Genomic DNA, 23,376 nt, shown 5'->3' with positions numbered 1-23,376 from the left:
CCTGGAGCCAAAGCTGAGGGAAAAGTGGGAGGACCAAGGGCTGGACCAGCCTGGGTTCGGGATCACAGTTGGCATTCCTTGTGTGACAGTTCTGCATGTACTGATCTTCCTGAATGTCGGAGCACCCCCTGTGATTTCCTTGCCCCTGTCGTTTTCCAAGGCACTGTAGAAATGTTTTGTGGCAGCTCTGCTGGGTAATTGCTGCCAGTGGAAGGACCAGAACCTGAAGCCCCAGATGATTTCTGGTCGTGCCTTGCTGTTTTGCAGGTGTCTCTTGTGAGCTCATGAGCAAGAAGGAGTGAGGGCTGGTTGCTTTGTGGAGCATGTACTGGCTTTGCTGCAAGGACTTATGAAGCCCAAAGGAGAGGGTGAGGGGTGGGGGGCAGAGGTGCTGGTAAAATGGCTTCATCTTATCTCTGATGCAAATTGTGTCTGGCGCATCAGGGTGTCCTGCTGAAAACCAAGAGAATTTGCTGCTTTCTGGTCCAGGAGGGGTGATGGATGGCTGTGATGTGCTGGTGTTTTGGGGCTGGTGCCCCTTTCCTGGGGAGGGACAGTAAAGGCATCTTCTTTCTCTCCTAAATGAACAGGAAGCAGCAGAACTCAGGTTTCTTGTCCATCAGGAGCTGCAAGCACAGGCTGTGACTCTGCTTGAGCAGGATTGAGCTTCCTTTAGAAGGAACCTGTTTGAAATATCGAATCTCAGAAGCTTCAGGTGCAGTGTGTGCCTTCAGCTCTGGGGAAACTGAGGCATGAGCCCGGTACTGGTGCTCAGGCCAGCTGTGATGGCAGCCACCATTGCCACTACTGGCATGTGGCAGTGACTCCTGTCCCATTGTCTCCCACAACCCAACCTTGGCTGCTCCATCCAGCATGCCATGCCAGCTAGCAGACAGGCTCCATAGGAGGTCCTTCCCATGGATGGAGGCCTCAGAAAGCTTTTCTGTGGCCATGGCTGGTCCTGCAAGGACCAACCTCCCTTTTCTTGCCTGTGCCTGCTGGGAATGTGACATGCAAATAAAAAACAGCTGCCCTCCTGCTTTCCTTGTCAGGGGTCTCATGAACGAGGTAGCCTCCAACATTCAACCCAGGCAGCCAGCGCAGGCAATGGGGAGAGATCTCCTGCGGACCACGCCGTCCTTGCACTCTATTTATTTTAAAGTTGGGAGCCCTTTGATGTCTGCCTTTGCAGCTCGTATTCTGCCAGGAGCTCAGAGCAGCCTGTGTAATTAGCCCAGAAAAATGCTGCTTTCATGTGGGTCGGGGGACCCAAGCAGAGAATAGATTTCCAAAGGCTTTGTTCTACTGTGGAGAAACATTGTTTGGCATTTGGTGTATTTCAACAGAGCTCTTCTTTGCCCTTCCACTGTGGGGTGGAACTCGGGTTTTTGGCAGGGAAAGCACACGTGGCAAGCTGCTGCTCTGCAGGAGATGGGCCATTCAGTCCTGGGCTGTGTTTTGGGTATGTGCAGAAGCATCTTGTGCTTGAGCAAGGGATTGGCCAGAGCCATGATCCAGCTGGCTGTCAAAACAATGCAGATATTGCAGGGTCACTTTTCTCAGCTTCAGCTTTCTTCCTTATTTGCCCTAAAAAGCATCCAAGGCAGGGCACTGCTGTCCCAAGCTCTGTTGCTGGCAGTGAGTCCATGTTTTTGATCAGCTCTTGAGCTGGTGATTGCCATGGGAGGGTCTCAGTCAAAGACATGAGGTCTGTTGTTGTTCTGGGGCAGTCAGAGCTGCTGCAGTTATGCTGTGACTCTGGGTATCCTTTCTTACACCAGGGATTTGCAAAAGCATGGGGCCCTTGGTTTGTTTTGGCATGACAGGTTGCAGTTGCAATTTCAGCCTTGCCTTTATCTGTCTTTCTCTCTGCGGCAAGTTGGTGGCAGCAGGCCTGTGGCCCCAGGGGGCTTTTGCAGCAGGGTGGGTACAGGGTGCTGAGGTCTGTGTCCTTCCCTGTGTGGTGGTTGCCTTCTGCTCCACTTGTCTCACTGGCATCTGACTGCGGCATGCTTTCTCTGTTCAGGGCACCTCCCACGACACCAAAGCTCTCTAGGGAAGCAATTTTCATTCCCAGGTGTTGGTGGGCATAGTCTGGGTCTTTTATTCTCCCCCTGCCTTTACCACGAGGCCATTTGGGCAAATGGGATGTCTGCAAGCAGGCCTTTTGCTTTCTTCTAGCGTTAAGATGCAAGTAGGGCACTGCTGACATCACTGTGCTACTGCATCCACCAAGTATTTTGGCTTCATGCATTATCCTGGATGGTCCTGGATCAGCACAAGAAGTATCTTCCTGCAGCTGCTGCTGCCCTGGAGGTGCTTTTGCCCCTTTCCTACCTCTTGAGGGTGGTTTTTACAACATCCAGATCCTTACAGAGGCAGTGGGACCAGCAGAGGGGCCAGAAGTGCTCAGGCAGGAAAGGTAGAGATCCTCCTGCCCCAAGAGGTGGATGTGTCGGCAAACTGATTTTCAGGATCCCGAGGACTTGGCTTGGGAACATACCTGTGTGGAGGTGATGGTGAGGGTATGTTCTGATCTTCCCTGTGTGGCAGGATCTCTTATCCTGAAAGAACCAAGAGGCACAGAGCACTTTGGAAGCTGAACAGTGAAGGATTCTATTTCTTCCTTCACATTTCTCCCTGGGATTTAACCTCCCCCATAACAAGCAACGCCAACCCACCCACCAAACGCCAAGCCAGATAGTTACTTTTTACCCCAAATCAGGGCTGATGCTCAGGGCTAGCTGCTGTGGACATGGGCAGAGGTCTTGCCTTCTTCCTGTTATTTCTCTTGTGTCTTGCTTAAAGATTTTGTGCCATCTTCCTGCCTATAAGGGAGCCATGGGGCCTCCCCCGGGAGCTTGCTCCCTTTCCCAGGTCCGATTACTTTAGCTTTCACATGAGGATGAATGGATGCGATGAAGCCCCCTGCACATGGGGCACAGGTCCCCAGTGCCTGCCTGTGTACATGTAAGGTGTGGGTTATGTATGGGAATATGGTGTTTGTACCACGTTTAATGAGCATACAGGAGAGCAGGGAAAATGGATCATTTATGGTTATGATCTGGCTACTGTCAAAATACAGTGTTATTTTGATGGTTGCTTTGTCTTTGCTCTCCGAGCAATACGAAGGTAGTTTCTTAGCAACAAAACTGTGTTCGCAAACAACACCGGTGAAAAACAACCCCCCAGAAGAAGAGGAGGCGGCTTCAAGAGCACTGCTCCCGCATGTCCCCTGCCCATGCTGCATCCGTAAATTAGATGGAGAACATCTTGCTGGATGCTAGGCACTTGCTCATGGTTGTGATGCCATGCAAGTGCTGCCCTGAATTCCCCCATGGGCTGGGTTGCTTAAGGTATGATCACTGTCCCTTTTGCAGATGGGTAAACTGAGGCAGCATAGGGAAGTGTGGAAGAGTCATGGAATGTCCTTTAGGTGACATGGAAGGGTTTGAGCTTCTGCTAACTGATGTTTGCCACGTGGTGGGCTGACAGGCTCTGTCACAGAATTTTCTTAGCCAAAGTCTTCTCCAGGGTCTCATCCCTCCATCTCAGATGGATCCCAGAAGGAGTATGGGAGGGAGCTGCCTGCAAACCATTTGGCAGTGGTTCTTCTGTTCAATTTGGAGTGTCTCTCCTTTGAAGGTGGCGCTGGGCCTGGTGTCTGTGCTGACGTTGGAGTCCATGAGAGCAAGCAGTTCCTCTAGCCAAGTATCTGCCAGGCTGTGTCGGGAGAACTTTTATCATTTCTGTCACAGACATCACAACTCGCTTGTCTTACCATACATCTTCCTAAATGTGACAGAATATTCAGCTGTTATTAATTGAATACTCTCTAATTTAACTGCTTAGCAGGAGGGAGAGTGGCTGGTTTGTCTCAGCACAGAGAGCTGCTGTTGGGCACGCAGGAGCTTTTGAGGGGCAGAGTAGTGATTTTGGGAGCAAAATAGGGCTTTTGTTAGTATTGAGGGGGTGGGGGGAGAGGAGAAGGGGGTTGCATGGGCCAGATCCTGATCCTCATCCTGCCAGGGAAGGGCTCCAGTGTCTCCTGTGCTTCCTAGTCCTGGGGCATATGGCCATGCCCAGGCTGGAGATGCTGAGGACATCGCTTCCTCTCCATCCCATCCTGGCACTACCACCTGGGGGGATGGAGAGAAAGGAAGGGACACCTCAGGAGTGTGGCCAGGAGCTGATGATGCTCCCTGGGTGCCCAGGAGGAAAGGGTGATTTGAGCTGGGTTTTCTCAGCCTTCATTCAGGTGCCTGCGGTGGGTATGTCCCTTCTTCTCTACTGAGTTGCTGGAAGCAAAGCTCAGCCCCTTCGGTGGGCTCATCACCTGAATTGCAGTGCCTGTCATGGCCAGGCCGTCCCCTTGGTCCCCAGCAGATCCCAGTTACAGCTTCATGTCTTCTTCCTCCTTAGCATCTACCTCCAGAAGCTCCAGAGATGTCCCACATGCAGACTGGTTGTTATCGTAGGGCTGCTGAGGCACTCTGCTCTTTTGGAGCATGTAGAAGGCAGCCTTCCTCATGTTCATCTGGTGGCAGGCTGGTGGGGGGCCATCCTCTCCAGCCACCCCAGCCCTGTGCCCGCTTGTTCACGAATGTGCTCACATCTCTCTGCCACTCTCCCCAAAAGTTCAAACCCAGAGCCAAGTTTATTGTTTCTATCTCGTTTATTTTAAGTCTAGTTTTACACTTTATTATATGCTGTGACATCTTAAATGGAGCCTGTCACTCTATCTTGACTACTGCTAGGGGCTACAGCCACTTACTGTGTCAGGCTTTTCGGCAGCCCTGATTAACGATATCAAAACGAATGGATCCCGGCTCAGGCACAAGCAGGAAAATCAAGGGGTGATTTACATATTTAAATGGTGCATGGCATCAAAAGACTATGGCTCATGCAAGTATTGCACCAACATACCCTATGGATGCACATATGTGCTGCCACTCATCCCTGTGTACCGGACCTGGACATGTCGGTAAGGTTCATGCACACCTAAGTCTATTTATTTAGTATCTTCAACCAAAAGGAAAAAGCTTTTTTTTTCCTGAGTTTCTTCATTTCCCTGGACAATATATCAATTAGTATGGCTAAATGGGATAATATTCTTTTTCTCATGAGCCTGTTGGAATATGTTGCAGAATTACCTATGCAAATGTTTGGTGTTTTTTTTTCTCCTTGAAAGTAACATTTTGTTAGGTTAATTCATGCATTGGAAAAACAAACTTTCTGTTCTTCCAGTCCAATCTCTACTTACAAGTCAGGTTTTTGTAACCCTGTCATTGAAATGCGAGGTAGCCTACAGTAATTTGAATATTTCATTCTGCCGGCTGCTAATGCACTGTGCATTACAGATGGTACTTGCTCCATCCTTCTGGACTGGGTTCAATTATAAATGAAAGTAGGGAGCTGAGATTTGTCTTTTTGTCTCTGCTTAGTTGAAATAACACAATAAAGCTTGATGGGTAGGAATTCCTCAAGCTGCCTTCTCTTTGCCTGCGATGTCTCCGGTGTAGCTTTCTCCTCTTGATAGCAGATCCAACCTGCCTTTCAAGTCGGGTCTGGAGTGTTTGGGTTGGCAGTGGTGGTGTTTTTCACAAGTTGTTTTTGCCTCAGATGCATTGTATCCCCTTTTTGGAAATGCTCTGTTCAGTCCTCCTCTTTCTCTCTGTTTATTTGCTGGCCTCTGCATCCCCTTTTGCATGTCAGGCAGGGAGCGGTGGTAGCAGAAACATGCTTAAGCTGGGGAAGGAGTGTGCTGCATGGCTTTCATGATGGTCAGGACACTGCTGGGATGGTGGGGACGTCTTCTGCTCCTGGTGAATCCTTTTCTAAACTAGGACAGAGGTGACAACCTGATCTTTAGTGAGAAAGGAGTGATGGGGATGCAGAACAGTCCTCATCCATTCCAGAGTTGCTGCTATAAGCTCTTCCCAAAACCCCTGGGAGTAACAGGGCTCCTGGAGCTCCAAAGAAAACGTTTACCTCTGCTTCATGATTAATAAAAAGGGGGGTCACTAACCCTATAGCCCAGCTGCACAGGGGCTCTATATTACATACAGATGCCTTTTGCAAGCTCCTTCACCATTCCCGGATGGTAAAAGCAATATTGCCGAGGGAGTCGGAGGAGGTGAGGGCAGGGCTTTCAATTTGGTTTTACATTTACAAGGACCAGATGGCCTCGCTGGAGATGATCTTTGATCTGGGGCACAGCCGGAGTCAGGCAAAGATACTTTTTTCTTTTTGCTCCCTTTTAAATCTTCTCTCTGTTCATGGCCGAGGCCTCTCTCTCGCAGGAGCAGGGGGGAGCTGTGCAGCCAGCCCTCTGGCTAGTGCTGTGGGGCTGGGTGTGAGCCCTCCTCTGCTTGGGGGTGCTGCTGAACAGTGAGGGTAAGCTTGATAGTAAAGTCCTGGGCAAGGTTGTCCAAGGTAGAGGCAGAGACAGATCCCATTACACCACCACCACAGAGCATGGAAATCTGTCTCAGCAACCTCTTGCATGGATTATAATTGAACACATGCAGATGCCTCAAAACAGAAATGCCCCTAATTGATCCTTTTTAATTATTATTCCCTTTTTCTCTGGTGTCTCACACCCTTCCAGCAGCACTCTCTGCTGGGCTCTCTCCTCCCCTCTTGCCTTGCCAGTTTTGGGTTTCTTTCTTCCCCCCATGTGTTTTGAATGGAGCGGGAATGAAGGCAGCTGATCCTATTTCACAAGCTCTTGGACTCTTGCAGCACTCTCTCTCCTGTCCAAACAGATCGTTTACAGAAGGGGCCTCTATTTAAGAAAGGAACTGAACATTCAGAGCTGTTTTCTGGCCTTAAAACACTGCCGACCGGCTGTTGCCTTTCAAATAGTCGGGCTTTGTCTGGCACGCTCAAGGACCAGGTTTGAAGCCAGGCTCCGCAGGTCGGCACGGTAGTGTGAGGGACTGAGCATCGTGCAAAAACCGTGCTTATTTATTTGCCTGAGATCATTGAATCCCAGCAAGGTTGGGTTCAAGATAGCATGTCTTAGCCGCGGGAGCTTGATGGACCATCTAGGCTTGGGCAGATTTGACCTCTCTGTAGTGCCAGGAGTGGGGCAAGCTTTGAAACCAAGCAGATGGAAGCGGAGTTTTGGTGTAAGCTGTGTAAAGCATAGAGAGAAAGACCTTATGTGTAAGGAACGTCTGCAAGGAGTTAGAGGAACATTTAGTCCACGAGAGCTGTGGTACTTCAGAAAAACACTAGGGTGACACGCATATGGGCTCCAGGGAGGCTGGCTCTGGTCCTGTCATTGAGGTTACATCTATAACACTGTAAAGTGGTCTAATGCTGTCCCAGTACAGGCCATCCCTGAAAGTAGGTGCCTGAATTTGCCCAGTGGCTTATGTGTTGTATCTAAAAGGTGGCTATACTAGAGGAGTTGGGATGGGTTTTCTGATACCATTGGTTATGATTGCTTTTTGTGGTTTGGACTTGCATGTATCATAGGCATATAGCTTACTTCAACCTTTTCATGGGAACATGGTTCTGGGCAGAGTGTGCCAGTAAGCAGGAGGCAGGGATGTCCCTTGGCAGTGAAGGGAGAGGACATGGCCCAGGGCACTTTGCAGTGGGAGGCTCTTACGTGTCTGTCCCTAGCTTTTGGTAAAGATGTCTGTTATGGTTCAGCACTGCCTCCTTTGTGAGGGAGAAAGGGAGTAAAACAACAGTTAATTTCATGTGGTGACTTGGCTCTGAGACCTGGAAAATCTCTCCTATATTGCACAAAGTCATGAGTCTAGCCCATGGCAAGGCCATCAAACTTGGCAAAAGAGCAGCAGTGCTGTAGCCTGCATGACGGGCAGTGGGTACCCTCAAATTCTTTAGCAAACCTGAGATTTGAGTGGGACATTGCTATCTAATGACCTCTAAACCAGCTTTCCTTGGATGGAGGCTCACAGGTCATCTTTTTTGAAAGCAGGCAGGAGAAAGCAGTCTGAAATACAGCTTTTCAGCTTGGGCTCTTGCCAGTCCCTTCACCTATGACTTTCTTGTCCTGTCTGCTTTGTGCATTGAGCAGCAGATCGCAGGCGCTGTGTGTCCACGGGAGATGACCTTTCATGAGAGGGGAGCAAGCTGGAAAAGCAGCTTCCTTCTGGGGAAAAACCTCTCTTTGTTTGTTCTCGGATTTCAGGGCTTGGCCTGGGGCAGTCGAATTGGGACCCTTGTCCTCAGAGAGGCTCTGGAGGCCCTGGCTTCTCATTAACAGATTCAGCTCATTCAAAGGACCCTTTCTTTTCAGCAAGGAGAATTCATATGCAAAGCATCTCACGGATCCCAGCCCAACTGGCAGTAGGAAGGCATGTGTTTATGGCTAAACCTGTCCTGGGAGCAATCCTATCTTTTGTTTGCTGATTTGTTCATGCAGGCTTAGGGAGCCCCACTTTGCCTCCATGCTCCAGACTGGGATATGTCTCCAGGCATGACCAATGCCAGGTCTGAGCCATCTCCTAGGACGATGGCTTACTTTCTCTCTCAGTGACAATTCGCTCTCTTGATGCGGCAGAGGGGACTCTGGTCCACCAAACTCCATGAGGTGAGGTCCTGGCACAGCAGGTGCTGCCTTTGGAAGCACTGAGGCAGAGCCCTGTGTTTAACCACTTGTTCTTGTCATCAAAATAGCAAAATCTGATTCTTTTGCCCTATATCACAATCTGGGGTTGGAAAATGCCCCAAACGCTCTCCAAGAGGTATGAGAATGGGGTCACATGTGCATGCTTGTGTTATCCCTCTCCTCTCCACTGCCAATTTGCCATTGCAGCTACTGGCTTTTCCCCATGGTAGATGCTGCTCCCCTGAGCCAGGTCAGCCTATGGTCAATTAGCTGGGTTACATGTTCTGCTCAAGTCTGGCTCAGCAGCAGAGCAGTGCTCAATCTCATTCTGCTTTCCTTTTGCCTCCTTCAGCTGATGCTCTGAGCAGCTAGAGATCGGTCCCGGTCCCCAACCCCTGCCTGCTGTGAAGGCTGGGGTGAGATGGAGGAGGGTGGGTGGCCGCAGACAATCTCTCCCTTACAGTGTGGTCCATGCAGCTGGAGAATTTGAGATGTGCCTGGCTTGACTATGCAGATAAGGGATTGATTACGCTTCACAGCTGTAACTGGTGCTTGCTAATCCTGCCCTGCTTAGGAAGGAAAAAAACTGCTCTGTGAGATAAACTGAACGTGGGATTACTGCAGCCCTCTTCAGCATTGATCCCCAGTGTTAGCCTGCTTTGTGGCCGGACCATGAGTCTGGCCTGGGGATGTGTGAGGTGTTCAGTGGGATGGGGAGGGGACGTGTGTGCAACCAAAATTAATCCAAGCTCTTCCAAGGGAAGAGTGCCAATAAGACAGGGTTGACCCCTCAGCACCCAGAGTTTGGCTCTGTTCTGATGAGTTGTTTGCAGAGTTACTGGGGGAGGTGAGGATTAAGTAGAATGAGTTGTGAGGGTTTACTGCTCCATGGGATACAGCAAAGGTGGGCTTGAAGCTGCTGTAACTGGGAAGGGAGAAAGTGATCTGTCCACCGGTGGGGCATTTGGCTTTGAGTGGTTTTTCATGCTTGCAAGCACTTCAAGCCTGCTTTTTGCCGCTAAACTGCTTCTATTCAGTGTTTGTGGTGCAAGAGGTTCAATCAGCTCTGGCTTCTGAGTGCTGCTTGCCCCAGAAATTACAGCTAAGAGTTTTGCTGCCAAAGCTGATGGGAGTTGACCACCAGCCTGCAGTGAAGCACCCATGAATAGACACAGCTTGTGGCATCAGGACTGTGAAAAGAAAACCAGAAAACATTTAAATTTGATCGGCAATGTTTCATTTGACGATAACGTAGCAACAGCTGGGCAGGCAGGGACAGGGTCAGAAGTTTCTGTACTCGCGTTGGTTACTAGCCATCAGCTAAACTGGTTGGCAGGAGCAGGATGCTGGGAAGGACTGGAAAGAGGAGCTCATCTGTGTTCATTCAGCTTCCCGGGGGGGTCACATTTCCCAGGGAATCTCATTTTCAGTAATCACTACAACATTGGGCCGTATTTTTGTGGCTATTTTAGGTAATTTTCCAGTTTGGGGGGAATTTTTTCCCACCCCAGTGTGTTTGTGATCATTTTCCAGACCTTTTGATCATTTTGCTGCCAGATCCTCACTCACTATGGAAACCCATTTGGCATTTGGGATGGGGTTAGGAGAAAACTGGTGCAGACTCTGCCAGTGCTATGAAATATGTTTCTCTTCTGTAGCTTCCATGGCACATGCAAGCTGCATCTTCTTGAAGTGATGGAGAGCTGCTGCTGGGAGCTGAGAAACTTTCTGGCATGTGATAAATTCCCTTCTCCCATTTCCAACCCCAAAATTGTGGTTTGAGGGTAATTAAGATTTATTTTTTTCATGTGGGTTGGATTCAGCAAATAATTTGGACTCTTCCACCCCAGAAAGATGGGAATTTACTGTTTTTTAAATCAGTTTGGTTGTTATGCAATTGACGCAAAGTTTTACTGAAAAAGAAAAAAAAAGAGGAAGGGGAAAATGAAAACATAAAATGGGAGGAGAAGATTTCGGTTTTGATTCAGGAAACAGTTTTGATTGATCCAAATTTGGGTTGCAATGCAAGTTCACAAAACTGATTTTGGTTAAGAGGGTGCTGGGGAAGTGCCACTGCCTTGAAAATCTGATGCTTCTGCTGTTGGTCATGGCCTTGGTTGGGTCTCCACTAGACCTTTTTGGCCATGGCTGAAGTTGGCCTCTGAGTCTAGATGGACCATTACTCTGAACTGATGTGACTTGCTCCCATCTCTGGGGGAGTTCATATCACAGTTTTGTGTGCTTTTTGGGCTGAAGGAACATTTTACCTTTAAGATGAGGAAGTTGGGGCTGTTCAGCCTGGAGAAGAGAAGGCTGCGTGGAGACCTCATAGCAGCCTTCCAGTACCTGAAGGGGGCCTATAGGGATGCTGGAGAGGGACTCTTCATTAGAGACTGTAGTGACAGGACAAGGGGTAACGGGTTAAAACTTAAACAGGGGAAGTTTAGGTTGGATATAAGAAGGAAATTCTTTCCTGTTAGGGTGGTGAGGCACTGGAATGGGTTGCCCAGGGAGGCTGTGAATGCTCCATCCCTGGCAGTGTTCAAGGCCAGGTTGGACGAGGCCTTGGGTGATGATTTAGCGTAAGGTGTCGCTGCCCGTGGCAGGGGGTTTGGAACTAGATAATCTTAAGGTCCTTTCCAACCCTAATGATTCTATGATTCTATGAAGATCATCTCTCACAAAATAGTTTCAGTCCTTTTATTCCAAACAGCCCTTATGGACACTCCTGTGTTGGGAGAGGGGGTGGGTTTGTGAGGGTCCAGGGTAGCTTTGCAATGCTTATGGGTACAAGCCTCTCTCTTGATTTGTGGCTGGGATTTTTTGCTTGGTTTATGGCTTTAGGCTATGAAAATTGGTGGCAGAAACAGCCCATCAGTTTCACAATATTCCTCCCTTTTCTGGGAAATAAATAAATAAGTAGATGCACATAAAGCCATTTTGCCAGCTGAAATTTTCCATGCCTCATCTCACGGCAGCCTGTTTTGGAAAAACTGAGCAAAAATCTGTTCATCCGTTTGTAAGATTTGGAAAGGTCGGAGTGAGAAGAGGAACCTTTATGTCAGTTGTAAGGAAAAAAACACAACTTCTCTTAATTCCCGCATCCTGGAAGGGTGTATGTCAGCGTGTTTGGAAATTCCAGCTTCCATTGATGTTGGAAGTAGGTATTTGTGTTTTGATGTTGATTTTTCTCAGTGGCTTTATGTAAACATGGTGAACCAAGGTTTAAAACTCCCTGTGATTACTTAACATTGAAATGCTGCACCTTGGTTACTGTGATTGTTGATACCCATTTAAGGTGGATGCCATATGCTTTGCTGAGCAGACATTGAATTGCTGTCACATGGACCCTTGAAGTGACCCTGTGAAGGCACAGGTGGAGGTGCTTTAGTAGCTTTCACAAAGCTCTGAGAGTTTATTTCTTCTGAGCATAGGGTCTTGAAGGTGATTTTGTGTTCAAAGATGAGATCCAATACACTGTATTTTCCTGCGGGGGAAGGAGCTGCTGTTGGAAAAGAAAGTGTGCTGCAAATACACTTTCATAGGAAAAAAGACAGGAGTTCAGGTAGGTGAATGGAGTGTGGGAGCTTTCCTGCACAAAGAAAGCTTGGGAAGAGCAGCTCAAGCCCATGCCATCATGGATCGGCCAAGGAAGCAAACCCCAGGTGTCCTGACTTGGTTGTGACTACACACAAGGCGGATGCAGCTAGCCAGCCACAAGCCACTTAATGCCTAACTGTCCTCAAATAAGAGGCAGATGGGAGTATTTTTGTATATCCAGTGCTGTTGAACTCCAGTGTCCACAAATGTAGACTTAGGCTCAAGGGAATATTGAGATCAGCTTAAAATGATGTGATTAGTTACTGGTCTTGTTAGCAGGGGCACCATGGCTGTCCCTCTGTTTGCTGGCTGTTGTTCCAGAGGTGTAAAAATATCTGTTTAAAGAAAACTGGTGAGCTCGTGCGACTCCTGAAGCTGGGTCTCCACGACTTCAAGCAAATATTGCAGATGGTGATTAAACTGAAAAAGGTCTGAAGAGGGCTGATGTTCAGTATGTGTTTTAAAGCTTGGCTGCTTGCTGCATGTGTCTGCACAGGAGTTTTGGGGTTCCTGGGAAGGAGCTGCCATGCCATCATTGTCCATAGCACCCTGCAGGGGCATACACTGGTCCAGGAATGGATTTGGACTAGACCTTGTTTATCCAATACACAGGTAAGGTATCTGTGATTTGGTGGCAGAAGAGCACCTTGGTGGGGAAGGAGGCATCTTGCCCTGCATGTGGCTGTGCCAAGAGGACAGTGAGGGCAGCCAGCAGAGGCCCACCAGTGGCATTGCCATGCTGGGCATCCCTGGTTTCTCAATGGGAAAGGCACGCCAAAGGTCAGCTCACAGCCTGGCAGAGGAATTGTCCGCCTCTTGAAGCTGTTGCTGAGTAGGTTGTTTCCCACCCACCCCGCCCCAATACATCTTAGGCACAGTGGAGGCAGGAAAGAAAACCCTTCTGAAAATCACAACCTAATTACTCCCATCTGCTCCAGCACTGCTTCCCATTTCTGCCTGCCAGGATGCTTGTCTACGATGCTAAGTAGCATATTATTTTCGATAAGTTGCAATCATTTACTTGAAATCTCCTTCTTCTTTAAAATGTCCCCCTGGAAAGGCAATTCATCAAGTTGGGAATGGGCAGAAACAACCATGAGAAAACCCATCCAGACACAGCCCAGCTTGGGCAGCAGGGCAAGCACTCCTCGAGTACTCATTAAAACCACACAGCAAGTTTTGTTTTAGGGTGGATTTGTTTAGGCGTCCAGGTAGTGGGACCAGTCCTTGGCTGGTGGTGTCAGCAAACAGAGCTGTAGAGGAACTGCCCGCTGATGTAGATGGAGGGGATCTTGGCTGGGCAGTCTCAGCAAATTTCACAGGACCACGCTTTTGACTGCTGAAGTCAGTGGAGAGTTGAGGAAGCAAAGGCCACACCAGTTCTGGGGATCTCTTCTTTCATCATCGCAAACCTGGGTTGGCTTCTTGTCTTTCAATGTGTCATCGTCTTCCAAGATGTCCCCACTGCATCCCTGAAGAGGCTTTTCCCACTGCTCCACCTTGCCTTTGCCTCCTCCAGTGTCTTCTGCTTGGTCTTCGGCTTCCATCTCAGAAGTCCTGGCTGATGCGTAACTGGGAATGGACTCTTGCACGTGCATGACAGGAGACATGAGGATGAAAAATGGTGGGGAATATTGTACCACCACAGCCTACATACCCTTGTGAGTGGATATATCCTATGCTGGGAGTCTGTCTGGGACAAGCCCCTGCTTTCTGCATCAGCTTGAGGAAGCTGACCACAGTAGGAAAAACTGCCCTTTCTAGAAGGAAAGTAGAGCTTGGAGGTTTGAGCATCCTTTTCTCTTGTCACTGCTGAGCCCCAGTCATCTGATAAACAGCTGCCCTCACCCTCATTATGTTAGACTACCTTCAGGATGTTATTCTGCCTGTATTGACTGTGCACCTCTCATCTGGAGAGTTTGGAAAGGGGTAGAGAGCAAATTGTTGCTAAGCTGAAGAATTTTTGGGGTGGCCTTGGAGGAGAAGTGGCTGGGTGCTCAGCTGTTGCACTGAGCTGGCTTCTTAGGTCCCTTTGGAAAAATGCTGTCAGGAAAATGGAGTAAATAAGGGAGGGGATGGTGGTGTAGAGGACCAGGAGGAGTCTGGTATCCACCTTTGTGGATTTCTTGGGTGTCTTCACAGCTCCAGGACATCTGCAGGGTACAGTCTCTTTCAAAGGCCTTGCCAGCACCGTGTCTGGCAAAGGCTGCTTCTCCTGCCCTGTGCCCCCCACCCTGGCTGTATGTCAGGCTGTGTGGACACCCTGCCATGTGGGGACACCGGGCACAGGTACTTTAGTGTGAGGACACAGACACATGTGGGGTGCCAGTTGCCCATCTTATTTGAATGTGAATCTGGCTGCTCTGCAGGTGCTCCTCAGAGATGCCCAGGTTGGTGGGAAACATCTTGGAGCAGCTGAAACCTTTGGCAACTCGATGCAGTTTCCATTCCTCGTCCCTGAATCGCAGGAGAGGCAAGGAGCCAAGGAGCTATTTTTGGCTTGTCTCCTTTCCTGATTCTCCGAGGCCAGTCCTGCCACCTCTCCCTGTGTTGTGCACCACAGCCACACCACTGAGCCAGCCCAGGACTGGGACCTGGACAGTGTTCTCTGCACACAATGGCTGTGATACCTTCCTCAAGAGGGAGAAGGAGCGAGTGGGTGAGCTGAGAGCCGTTTCTGAGCTGCTGGAACAGGTCCCTGTGACCCTAATGGCACCCATGAGCAGACCGCAGGCTGGTGGCTTCACGGTCCCCAGCTGCTCCTGCTGCTGGCGTTGGTGACAGTGACCCTGCAATGGCTGTGCTTCTCAGTTCCCCTCTGCGGTCAGCCAGGCAGTGTCTCGCAGCGGTGCAAGCGGGGACAAGGTGCGTGGCTTGTCTTTGCATTTTAAATAAACCCGTATATATGTATTTTCATCTGTGCCTATATATATATATATATATATAAAAATGCATTTTGAGGCAGTGGGGGACCTTTGTGGGGTCCGAGCCCCCTCTAGCGGCATTTGCCATGGCTCTGGGGGCTGCCGAGCCAGCAGGAAAGCGGCCAAGGACAGAAAGTCTTGCATGAATTTTCCTCCCCCCAGCTGCCAGTCGCTATCTTTCTTTTTGTTCTTTCTTTATTTCCCTCTCTCTTTAATCGGGAGCAGTAAATGGCAGGTCCTGGGGATTCCGAGGCACAGGCAGGAGGATGCCCGCAGCCTCTTGACTCCGGTTTGCTGCCAGACTGCTGAGGATCGTTCTGCTTCATTTATTTTATTTTTATTTGGTGTGAAAACATCAGTCTGGGGAGACTGGGGGCCACTCACAATTGGCTGCGCAGGCACTGCAGGTTGAGTGCTGCCTGTACTGGTTCATCCCAGGCTCCCCAGCTAGGGGAGCAGGGGCCACATCCCATCTCAGTGGGCATTTTAGAGGGTTGGTGCTTCCAAGGAGCCCAGTGTCCCAGGCATCCTGGCAAGAGTTGTGTGTTGGAGCCAGGGACAGCACCGGGAAGATAAAAAAGCAGCTTTTAAATAATCATTTTGTCTTTCCCTCATCTGAGCACAGCCTTCCAGGGATAAATAGGCAGCATCAGTTCTGCTAAGACACATTGGCCTTTCAATCTGTTTACTCCCTAGCCTTATTCCTAACGAGCAGACGAGCCCAGGCCATCTCCACACGGTTCAAGGCTGGGTTTGGGTGTCTGCTGTGGGAACATACGTCCGTTGGATGCTCAGGATGCACGCACTGGTCTGTGCGTGTGGCACGGTAATAAAGCTCAGGGGTTATACAGCGCTTTTCATCAGGAAGCAGCTCTCTAAACATAAACTAATTAATCACTGGTGCCTACCTGTCAGGTCAATGATTCCTGAGATTTTTAATCTAAAAATATTTCCCCTTTGAAATCCAGATGCGCCTGTTTCGGCAGCTCCACTTTTGATTTGTTTATTTGAGGGGTTTTAATTTATTTTTTTTTAACTTGTGTTGCTTTCCGTTTGTGTTTGGGCTTTTGATGTGCTTTAATTTAGTGCGTGGTTCTTTTGGGTTTTTTGGGGGGTTGGGTTTTTTTTTCCTGGAAAAAAAGGAATTTATTATCTTTTATTTTCATAGCAATTTTCCCTCCCCCTTGTAGCCTGTCACCTTTCCTCTTTGTAAAGATTTTGGCCACTTTTACCTCTTGTTTCAGTTTATGGGCCACAGACCTCAAACCATTTTCTCGATGAAGTCTGACCTCAGATTTATTCATCGGTGAAGCATGTGGCCAGGTGCCGGTGGTGCCATGGGAAGCCTCCTACAGTGAGGGGAGATGCTGATACTGTCTCTTTGGGGCTTAGCAGCTGCACCCGGCTCCAAATTTGGCACTCTACCCCCATCCCTCCATAAAGAAACAATCCTCTCTAGCATGGAATTACTTATCATTAGCTCATCTTATTGGCAAATGTACCGTTGTTGGGCTTTTATCTGTCTTTTCATTCCCCCTGAACTTTGCTCCTTTGTTGACAATGAATGTTTAAATCACAGAAAACACCAATAAATCCTGGAGTCCTAAAAATCAGGATTTCAGCAGAGTTTGAGGCTTTAAAAAAAGTCTTTATAGTGTTAGCTAAACCGCTCAACAGGGTCTTTTGCTTCCATTTTATACCGATAATAGCTATGTCTTTAACTTACTTCAGAGTGAGGGAGGCTATACTTGGTGTTTTGCCCACATTTTTTAGCTGCTCCAGTTTACTTCCTATTGTGAACTAATTTTAGACTAGCTCTTGTTTGTGCTGCGGATTTGGGGGGTCAGATTCATCTTGGGTGTAAGTGGGCATGGCTCTAGTAAAATCCCCACATTACCCAGCTCTGGATGTGTTTGGGGGGTGTGTGTATGTTTGCAAAATGCTCTGAGCTCCTGTGCCAGACGAAACGGGGAAATGCAGTTAATTTCTCTTAAGAAATTCCTGTTTGTTCACTTATTAAGGATTTATTTTCTTTACTTCGCAGCTGTGCACACCTGTGCATGCAGAGGTGTCACACAGGGACACTTAGGCCACCTCCATCCTTCCAACCTGGGACATTCCTAGCAGGCAGGATGTTCCCATATGTTTTTCCAGGAAAGCCTTCACAGGAGAAGGACTTTTACTTGAAGCAGTAATTGATGGGGAGAGTACAAAGAGGGGAGGAAATTTCTCTCCTTGGAAAGTTACTTCAGGAGGATTAATTTATTGTTGCCCCTCTAATTACCATGGTTTAGACTTCACTGGAATGACTGGAACAACAAAATTTATTTCATACATTTCTTACTTGCCTTTCCACTGTATTGGCTAAAAGCATGGCCTTGCAAGCACTCTCCACCTGCATTTAAAGATAGAAAAACTGAGGCATGTTTAGCTCTGGTATCTGTGTGTCTACCATCTGGGTTTGATGGCTGATGCAAATGGTACAATATCAAGCTGTAAACTGCTTGTTAGGTGACATGAGTGTGGGCTATCTGGGTGATCTGAAGCCTGGGCTAGAGATTCCCAATTTCCTAGGCTATGCTTGGGTTGGGATAGAGTCCCTATCATTTGTAGCAGCAAGAATGAGTACATTCATTGGTTTTTTTTGACCAGTGATAGCAGTTTTGCAGTGTGTTTGAACACAAACCATGGCTTTCTGAGTTACCTCTGTGGTGAGCTCTCTGCCAGTTCTGCCCTGCTTCTTCTCTGCAGGAAGGAGGGGAAGAAGCAGGGAGGAGAGCAGGAAGCTGCAGTACCCCTGTCGCTGCTGCTTGGCTGGAGAGCCGAGGAACCGTGCCTGGTGATGAGCACTTGGGAGAACCAGGATGCAAATTGCCTGTTGGGGTACCCTTTCTAAAGGAAGAAAAGCTTGGTTGATGGGGACTGAGCAACCTGGGATGAGCATCCCCTTTTAGATGAACATCCCTTTCCCCAAGTTAAGACCTGGGCACAACTCAGGCTTTCCTCTCTGCTTTGTGTCTCATGCAGTGCTGAGCATCCGAGGAGCGCAGGAAGAGGAGCCCACGGATCCCCAGCTGATGCGGTTAGACAACATGCTCCTGGCCGAGGGGGTAGCAGGCCCCGAAAAAGGAGGTGGCTCAGCCGCTGCTGCAGCTGCTGCTGCAGCATCAGGAGGAGCTGGCTCTGACAACTCAGTGGAGCACTCTGACTACAGAGCCAAACTATCCCAGATCCGGCAGATCTACCACACGGAGCTGGAGAAGTACGAGCAGGTAACAGGCTCTTTCGTGGAAGAAGGCAGGGCTCCCCAGTGGTGGTTGTGGTGGGGTGGTGGGAGTAGGAGATGAGCGGCTGGGAGAGCAGCTGGAGTGGATGTGCACAGCCTGGATCGCTACTGACATCTATTGTTAGGAGTGTACAGGCAAATGCAGACTGTACTGGAGTGAAAACATACTTTTTTTAGGGTTGGAAGGGTTGGGGTTTTGCACTGGAACGTGGCACGAGAATAGGCTTGGCATGGGTTGCCCCTTTGACTTTCACTTTTCAGTCGTCCCCTAATACCTTGCCAAAAATAAGCCCTATGAAGTGGGAGTCCTCTTTGAGGTGCTGGCCTCAGTGAAGGCAGTTTTCTAAGCAGGGCTTGAATCAAAATCTTCCTTGAATACTTTTTCTGCTTGAAGAGTTCCTTTTCCAGAGGAAAAAAAACCCAACAAAACCAAACAAGTTTCTTTTTAATTGTGAAAAATGATTCTTAAACAAAACAAAAAACTATTTGGGTCATGAATGCAGCTATTGGTAACGCCGACAATTGCATGAAAAGCTTCGCAGGCTGATGCTCAAAACAACTTTTTTTGCGAAGGCTTCCAGATGTTTTGCAGACCTCCTGTCGCCACTGTGCAGCTTGCCTTTGTGATGAATGTGGTTTCTACCCCAAGGTTGCACTGGAGTGCAAGCAAAAAAGCATCCCTCCTTTTTGGGGGCAGGATGCAGGAGCCAGGCGGGGTTTCAGGTCTCTGGTTTAGCGCCATCTCTGCTGATGTGATAGGGCTGTGAGCAGCCTCAGCCTGGCTCCCATTATACCTGGCTAAATGGATGCATGGTGCAGGATGGGGCTGGGGCATGTGTCACCCCTTCAGTTGCCACACTGGCCAAGCTGAGGCTGCTGGTCAGCATCTTCAGACCTGCACCCAGGGGTGGTGTGGAGCTGCCTCAGATGACCCTGGGTTGGAGCTGAAGCCAGAGTGGCCAGGTAGGGCTCTGGTGTTGGAGAAGCTGTGTGTGGTCATACCATGAAAGGCATTTTGACAGAGCATTAGAAAAGGAGGAGGTGGCAGGGCCCAGGGAGCAGGCAGGGGGCAGGTTGGAAGGATGACCTTTGGTGGCTGTCCTCAGCCCTTGCTAGCACTCCCTTGAGTGATGGAGATGGGCTAGTGTGGCATGAGGGAGCCTCAGCCTTCTCACATGGGTAGGAGTGGAGAGGGTCTCATGGCTTATCTTTCAGCTCCCAGGCTGAAGAGGCAGGGAGAGATACCCCATGTCCTCTGCCACCCAAGCCCAAGGAGAAACCCTTGGCACAGCCAAGGACATGCTTCAGGGAAGGACCTTCCGCTCCTTCCTCCTCTTGGGCAGGAGTTTTGTTTGTTTGCTTTCCTGATTTTGTTTCTACATCATTTTGGCTGCCCAAAGGGGCACACAGGTAAGAGAAGCCTTTACCCCAGCCCCATGAGTGAGGTGGACCACATATTTGCTTCTCAGAAACCAGTGAGGGGGTTGGTTTTGCCACTGAGTTGCTTTGCAAATGGCTGTGTAGGTCCACATCTCTTGTATCATCACCCACAGTCCTGCAAAAGAACAGGGTTCAGGGTTTCTCAGCCTCCACCCTCCTTTCTCCAGTCCCATTGCTGGAGGCTGGGGGAGCTCAGTGCCTGGCTTCTCATGGCATTGAGCTGCTGCTGTGACAGCACAGCAGTCACTGGCAGTTTTTCCTGTAATGCTCTTCACGCCAAAAGGAAGGAGACAATCTGAAATTGCTTGGGTGTCTGGGAGCAAAGAGGTACCCAGCTGAGAGCTCTTCTACCCTGGGAGCTGTCAGCTGAAGCTGGTGATGAATTGGAGGGGCTCTGCTGGCCTTGGGAAATATCTCCTCAGGTCTGAGCCAGGGGTGGGGATTCAGCTTGGAAGGGTTGGGTTGGAGATGGTAAGTCAAGACTATGTCGCCAGTCCACAAAATCAGTATTTCTTTCCCCTGCTGGCCCATTTTTCTCCATCATGGGGTGGGAATTGTGGACGTTGTCCCTAGAGTAGCTGCCCATGTCCCAGGAGCACCAAAGGCTTCTTGAACCATCGGTGCAACGATGTGATTCCCAGCACCAGTGCCCCCTGGTTTTCAGGGCTTGGTGGTGGGAACTGGAGGATAGAGGATGTAGGGGTGGAGGAGAGGGCAATGAAGTGGCCTCCATCCAGCCTTAAAATCCCTCCCTTGTCCCCTCGACTCCTCTCACTGCCGTGTCCTCACAGCACAGCCTGGGGACAGCAGGAACAGCCAGACAGTGCTGTGCCAGCAGCAAACTGATTGGGATTGTTACCTGCTTGCCCTTACTTGTCAGAGCTCCTGCCTCATTCAAACTTTAATTAATTATCATTATTTACTTCTTATCTGATGTGTTAAGAGCACAAAGTAGGGCTGTGTCTGGGACGCATGGTGCTGGGGTCCAGCTGGGGCAGCAGGAGAAGGGAGGTGAGTCAAAAGATTCATGGTCCTCCTCAGAGAGAGACATCTATAGCTCCTCCAGTCCTATCTGGAAAACCAGTGGCTGGGACTTCTTCGTGCTTTACATGAGTCCTAGGACTTCATGTGCCTCAGCTCCATCCATGATCCCTGAGAGCAACAAAATTGGCTTCTGCCTTTCTCAGCATGTCTGTTGGGAGTCTCTCATGCCCTCTGCTTTCTCTCCCCTGAGAGCCAGCACACTCTTGATCTGAGTCTGCCCTAAAAGGCCGCAGCCGTTGAGGTCTCCATTTTCATCTCCTTCCTTAGCAGCGTTGCCTCTCTATTGTCCTTGACGCTATCGAATGACCTTCCGATCCTGGGGTTTCTTTTGCTTTTCTTGCCATCCCAGGCATGCAATGAATTCACCACCCACGTGATGAACCTGCTGCGTGAGCAGAGCCGGACCCGACCTATCTCACCGAAGGAGATAGAGCGGATGGTGAGCATCATCCACCGCAAGTTCAGCTCCATCCAGATGCAATTGAAGCAAAGCACGTGTGAAGCTGTCATGATCTTGCGCTCCCGATTTCTGGATGCACGGTGAGTTCACCCCACCAAACCTTTCTCCCCACCCACTGTGCAGTATTGTTGCGGCCTAGGAGAGGTGTTTTGAGGTTCTGGAGTGAATTCAGGTTCATATGAAGGACCATGTCTCTTGGTCTTGAGGCACAGAGGCCATTTACTTTCTTTATCCTTTAGTTGTCTATGGCTCCGCAGGGGAGAGGATAGCAATTCCAGACATCCAGCCTCTGTCTCAGGGAGGCTTCCAGCTGTACCTTGAGAATTGTGCATCCAGGCTTTGCTGTGGCAGAATGAAATTCTGTGGCATATTGCAACAAACCTCTGTGATGAAAATGTGCATTTCAGTTAGGGATGAAACCTAATCCTCCACCCCATCCCATCCTCTCTAGTTCCTATTCTTTTCCTTCCGTTTCCATTTTCCCAGATTTTTTATTTGTTGTAGAATTATTTCACTGCCCAAGCTGGTTGTATGCAGGCTGTGGCTTGGGCTGCAGTTTGGGATGGGGAGGAGAGGCAGTTACACTGGGGGATGAACAGTCAAGTAATTCCCAAGTGCAAATGGAACAGTCCTCACCAGGGGTATATACCCAGCACTGCTTTCTCAGTATGGAGCTTTGCAGAGTAGCAGTGATGTCTTTGGCCAGGGCAGCCAGGTGTCGAGAGTCACCTTCCCAGGTGGAGGAGCTGGGTGCCAGTTTTGAGACTCTTCTGTGTTGCAGTAGGAATTTGAGACAGAGATTTGCTGAGGAAGGTGCTGAGAGAAGAGTCGCCAGCAAAGGGCAGATGAGAAACTTCCTGGCTGTGAGTCTGTTGCACTCCATGCTCCCAGGAGCAGGGGAAGGAGGGAGGGAAGCAAGGAAAGTCAAGAGTGTTTAAAATTGCACTCCTGTTTCTGGATCCCTGACACTGATTTGCATTTCTTTTCCTTCTGTTTCCCCCTCTTTCTTAGGCGGAAGAGACGAAACTTCAACAAGCAAGCTACGGAAATCCTGAATGAGTATTTCTATTCCCATCTCAGCAACCCTTACCCCAGTGAGGAAGCCAAAGAAGAGCTAGCCAAGAAATGTGGCATCACAGTCTCACAGGTGAGAAAGCTCAGAAATACAGTAAAGATGGCTGCTGCTATTGCGAAGCCTTAGCATAGTGAAGGACACTCCAGACCTCAGTCAAGTCAGTCATGTCCCAGTGTTGAGCATTTCATTTCTAAGTTAGTTTAGCACACGTTTGTGTAAGTGGATGGGGAAGGAGACAGCAGGCTTGCAGTTTGAAGCTGTTGATGAAAAAGGAGAGTTTGAGAGAAGATTCAGAAGGGATAAAGACTACATAGGATGATGGCTGTGTGTGAAGCCAAGGTGTTAACAACCCAGAAATGATGTGGCATGAGCCACAGGGGCAAAGTCTTTTCTTGAGGGAATTAGTGCTGAACTGGCTTGCAAGAAGAGCTTGTTTGAGCTGACAGTCCATTCTTTGAGCCAAGGATTTGAAGGCAGTAAAAAGAGTTGTGCAGATTTTGCTCGATAAAGTATAATCAACAAGGTCCTGATGGGAATGGTTTGGGTCAAACAGGCTAATGGTTATAGTTTGTGGTCAAGGAGGGTGGGCTTTCTCGGGATGATTTCTCTCTGTTTTTACGCTTGTGCTGCAGAACATGACATCTCCCTGACTTGCTTATCCCTCAAAGAAAGGTGGTCAGTAAAGACAAATGGAAGTATTTCCATACATTCAAGGCAGCCATGTAATTCCTGGAGTCTGGAGCTTTGACCTGGGAGCTGCTGGAATTTGTGAGGAGTGCAGTCCTTGATGTGTTCATCTGTACATTGGCCAGGCCTGCCTCTCTTTATTTTCTCTCTTTTTGGGGCAAGCTTTCTGATTGAAAGCAAATCTGTGCAGCCTTTGATAGTCTTGTCCTCATGTGAGCTTAGTGTGCCGTCGGGGATCCCATTGCTTTCCCCATCTTGGGCCGCTTTCCA

At 49.1% G+C, this 23,376-nt stretch overlaps 1 protein-coding gene across 6 annotated transcripts in view; it reads left to right on the top strand.

Annotated features, from left to right (window-relative positions):
- The window catches only part of PBX1 (PBX homeobox 1), a 133,240-nt gene that overhangs the window by 85,976 nt on the left and 23,888 nt on the right, over nucleotides 1-23,376 (top strand). For all 6 annotated transcript variants that reach the window (XM_061451924.1, XM_061451918.1, XM_061451923.1 and 3 more), the window contains 3 exons: nucleotides 18,142-18,386; nucleotides 21,234-21,424; nucleotides 22,356-22,491. In XM_061451924.1, the coding sequence (XP_061307908.1) occupies nucleotides 18,142-18,386; nucleotides 21,234-21,424; nucleotides 22,356-22,491 (572 nt within the window). The remainder of the gene's footprint in view (nucleotides 1-18,141; nucleotides 18,387-21,233; nucleotides 21,425-22,355; nucleotides 22,492-23,376) is intronic.

This window comes from Pezoporus flaviventris, unplaced genomic scaffold, assembly GCF_033815535.1.
Source record: "Pezoporus flaviventris isolate CSIRO_AGI_PZ_B2104156 unplaced genomic scaffold, CSIRO_AGI_Pfla_v1 ptg000013l, whole genome shotgun sequence".
Classification (NCBI taxonomy): Eukaryota; Metazoa; Chordata; class Aves; order Psittaciformes; family Psittacidae; genus Pezoporus; species Pezoporus flaviventris.
The sequence above is the reverse complement of the archived record's forward strand: the minus strand, read 5'-3'. Positions and strand labels throughout refer to the sequence as shown.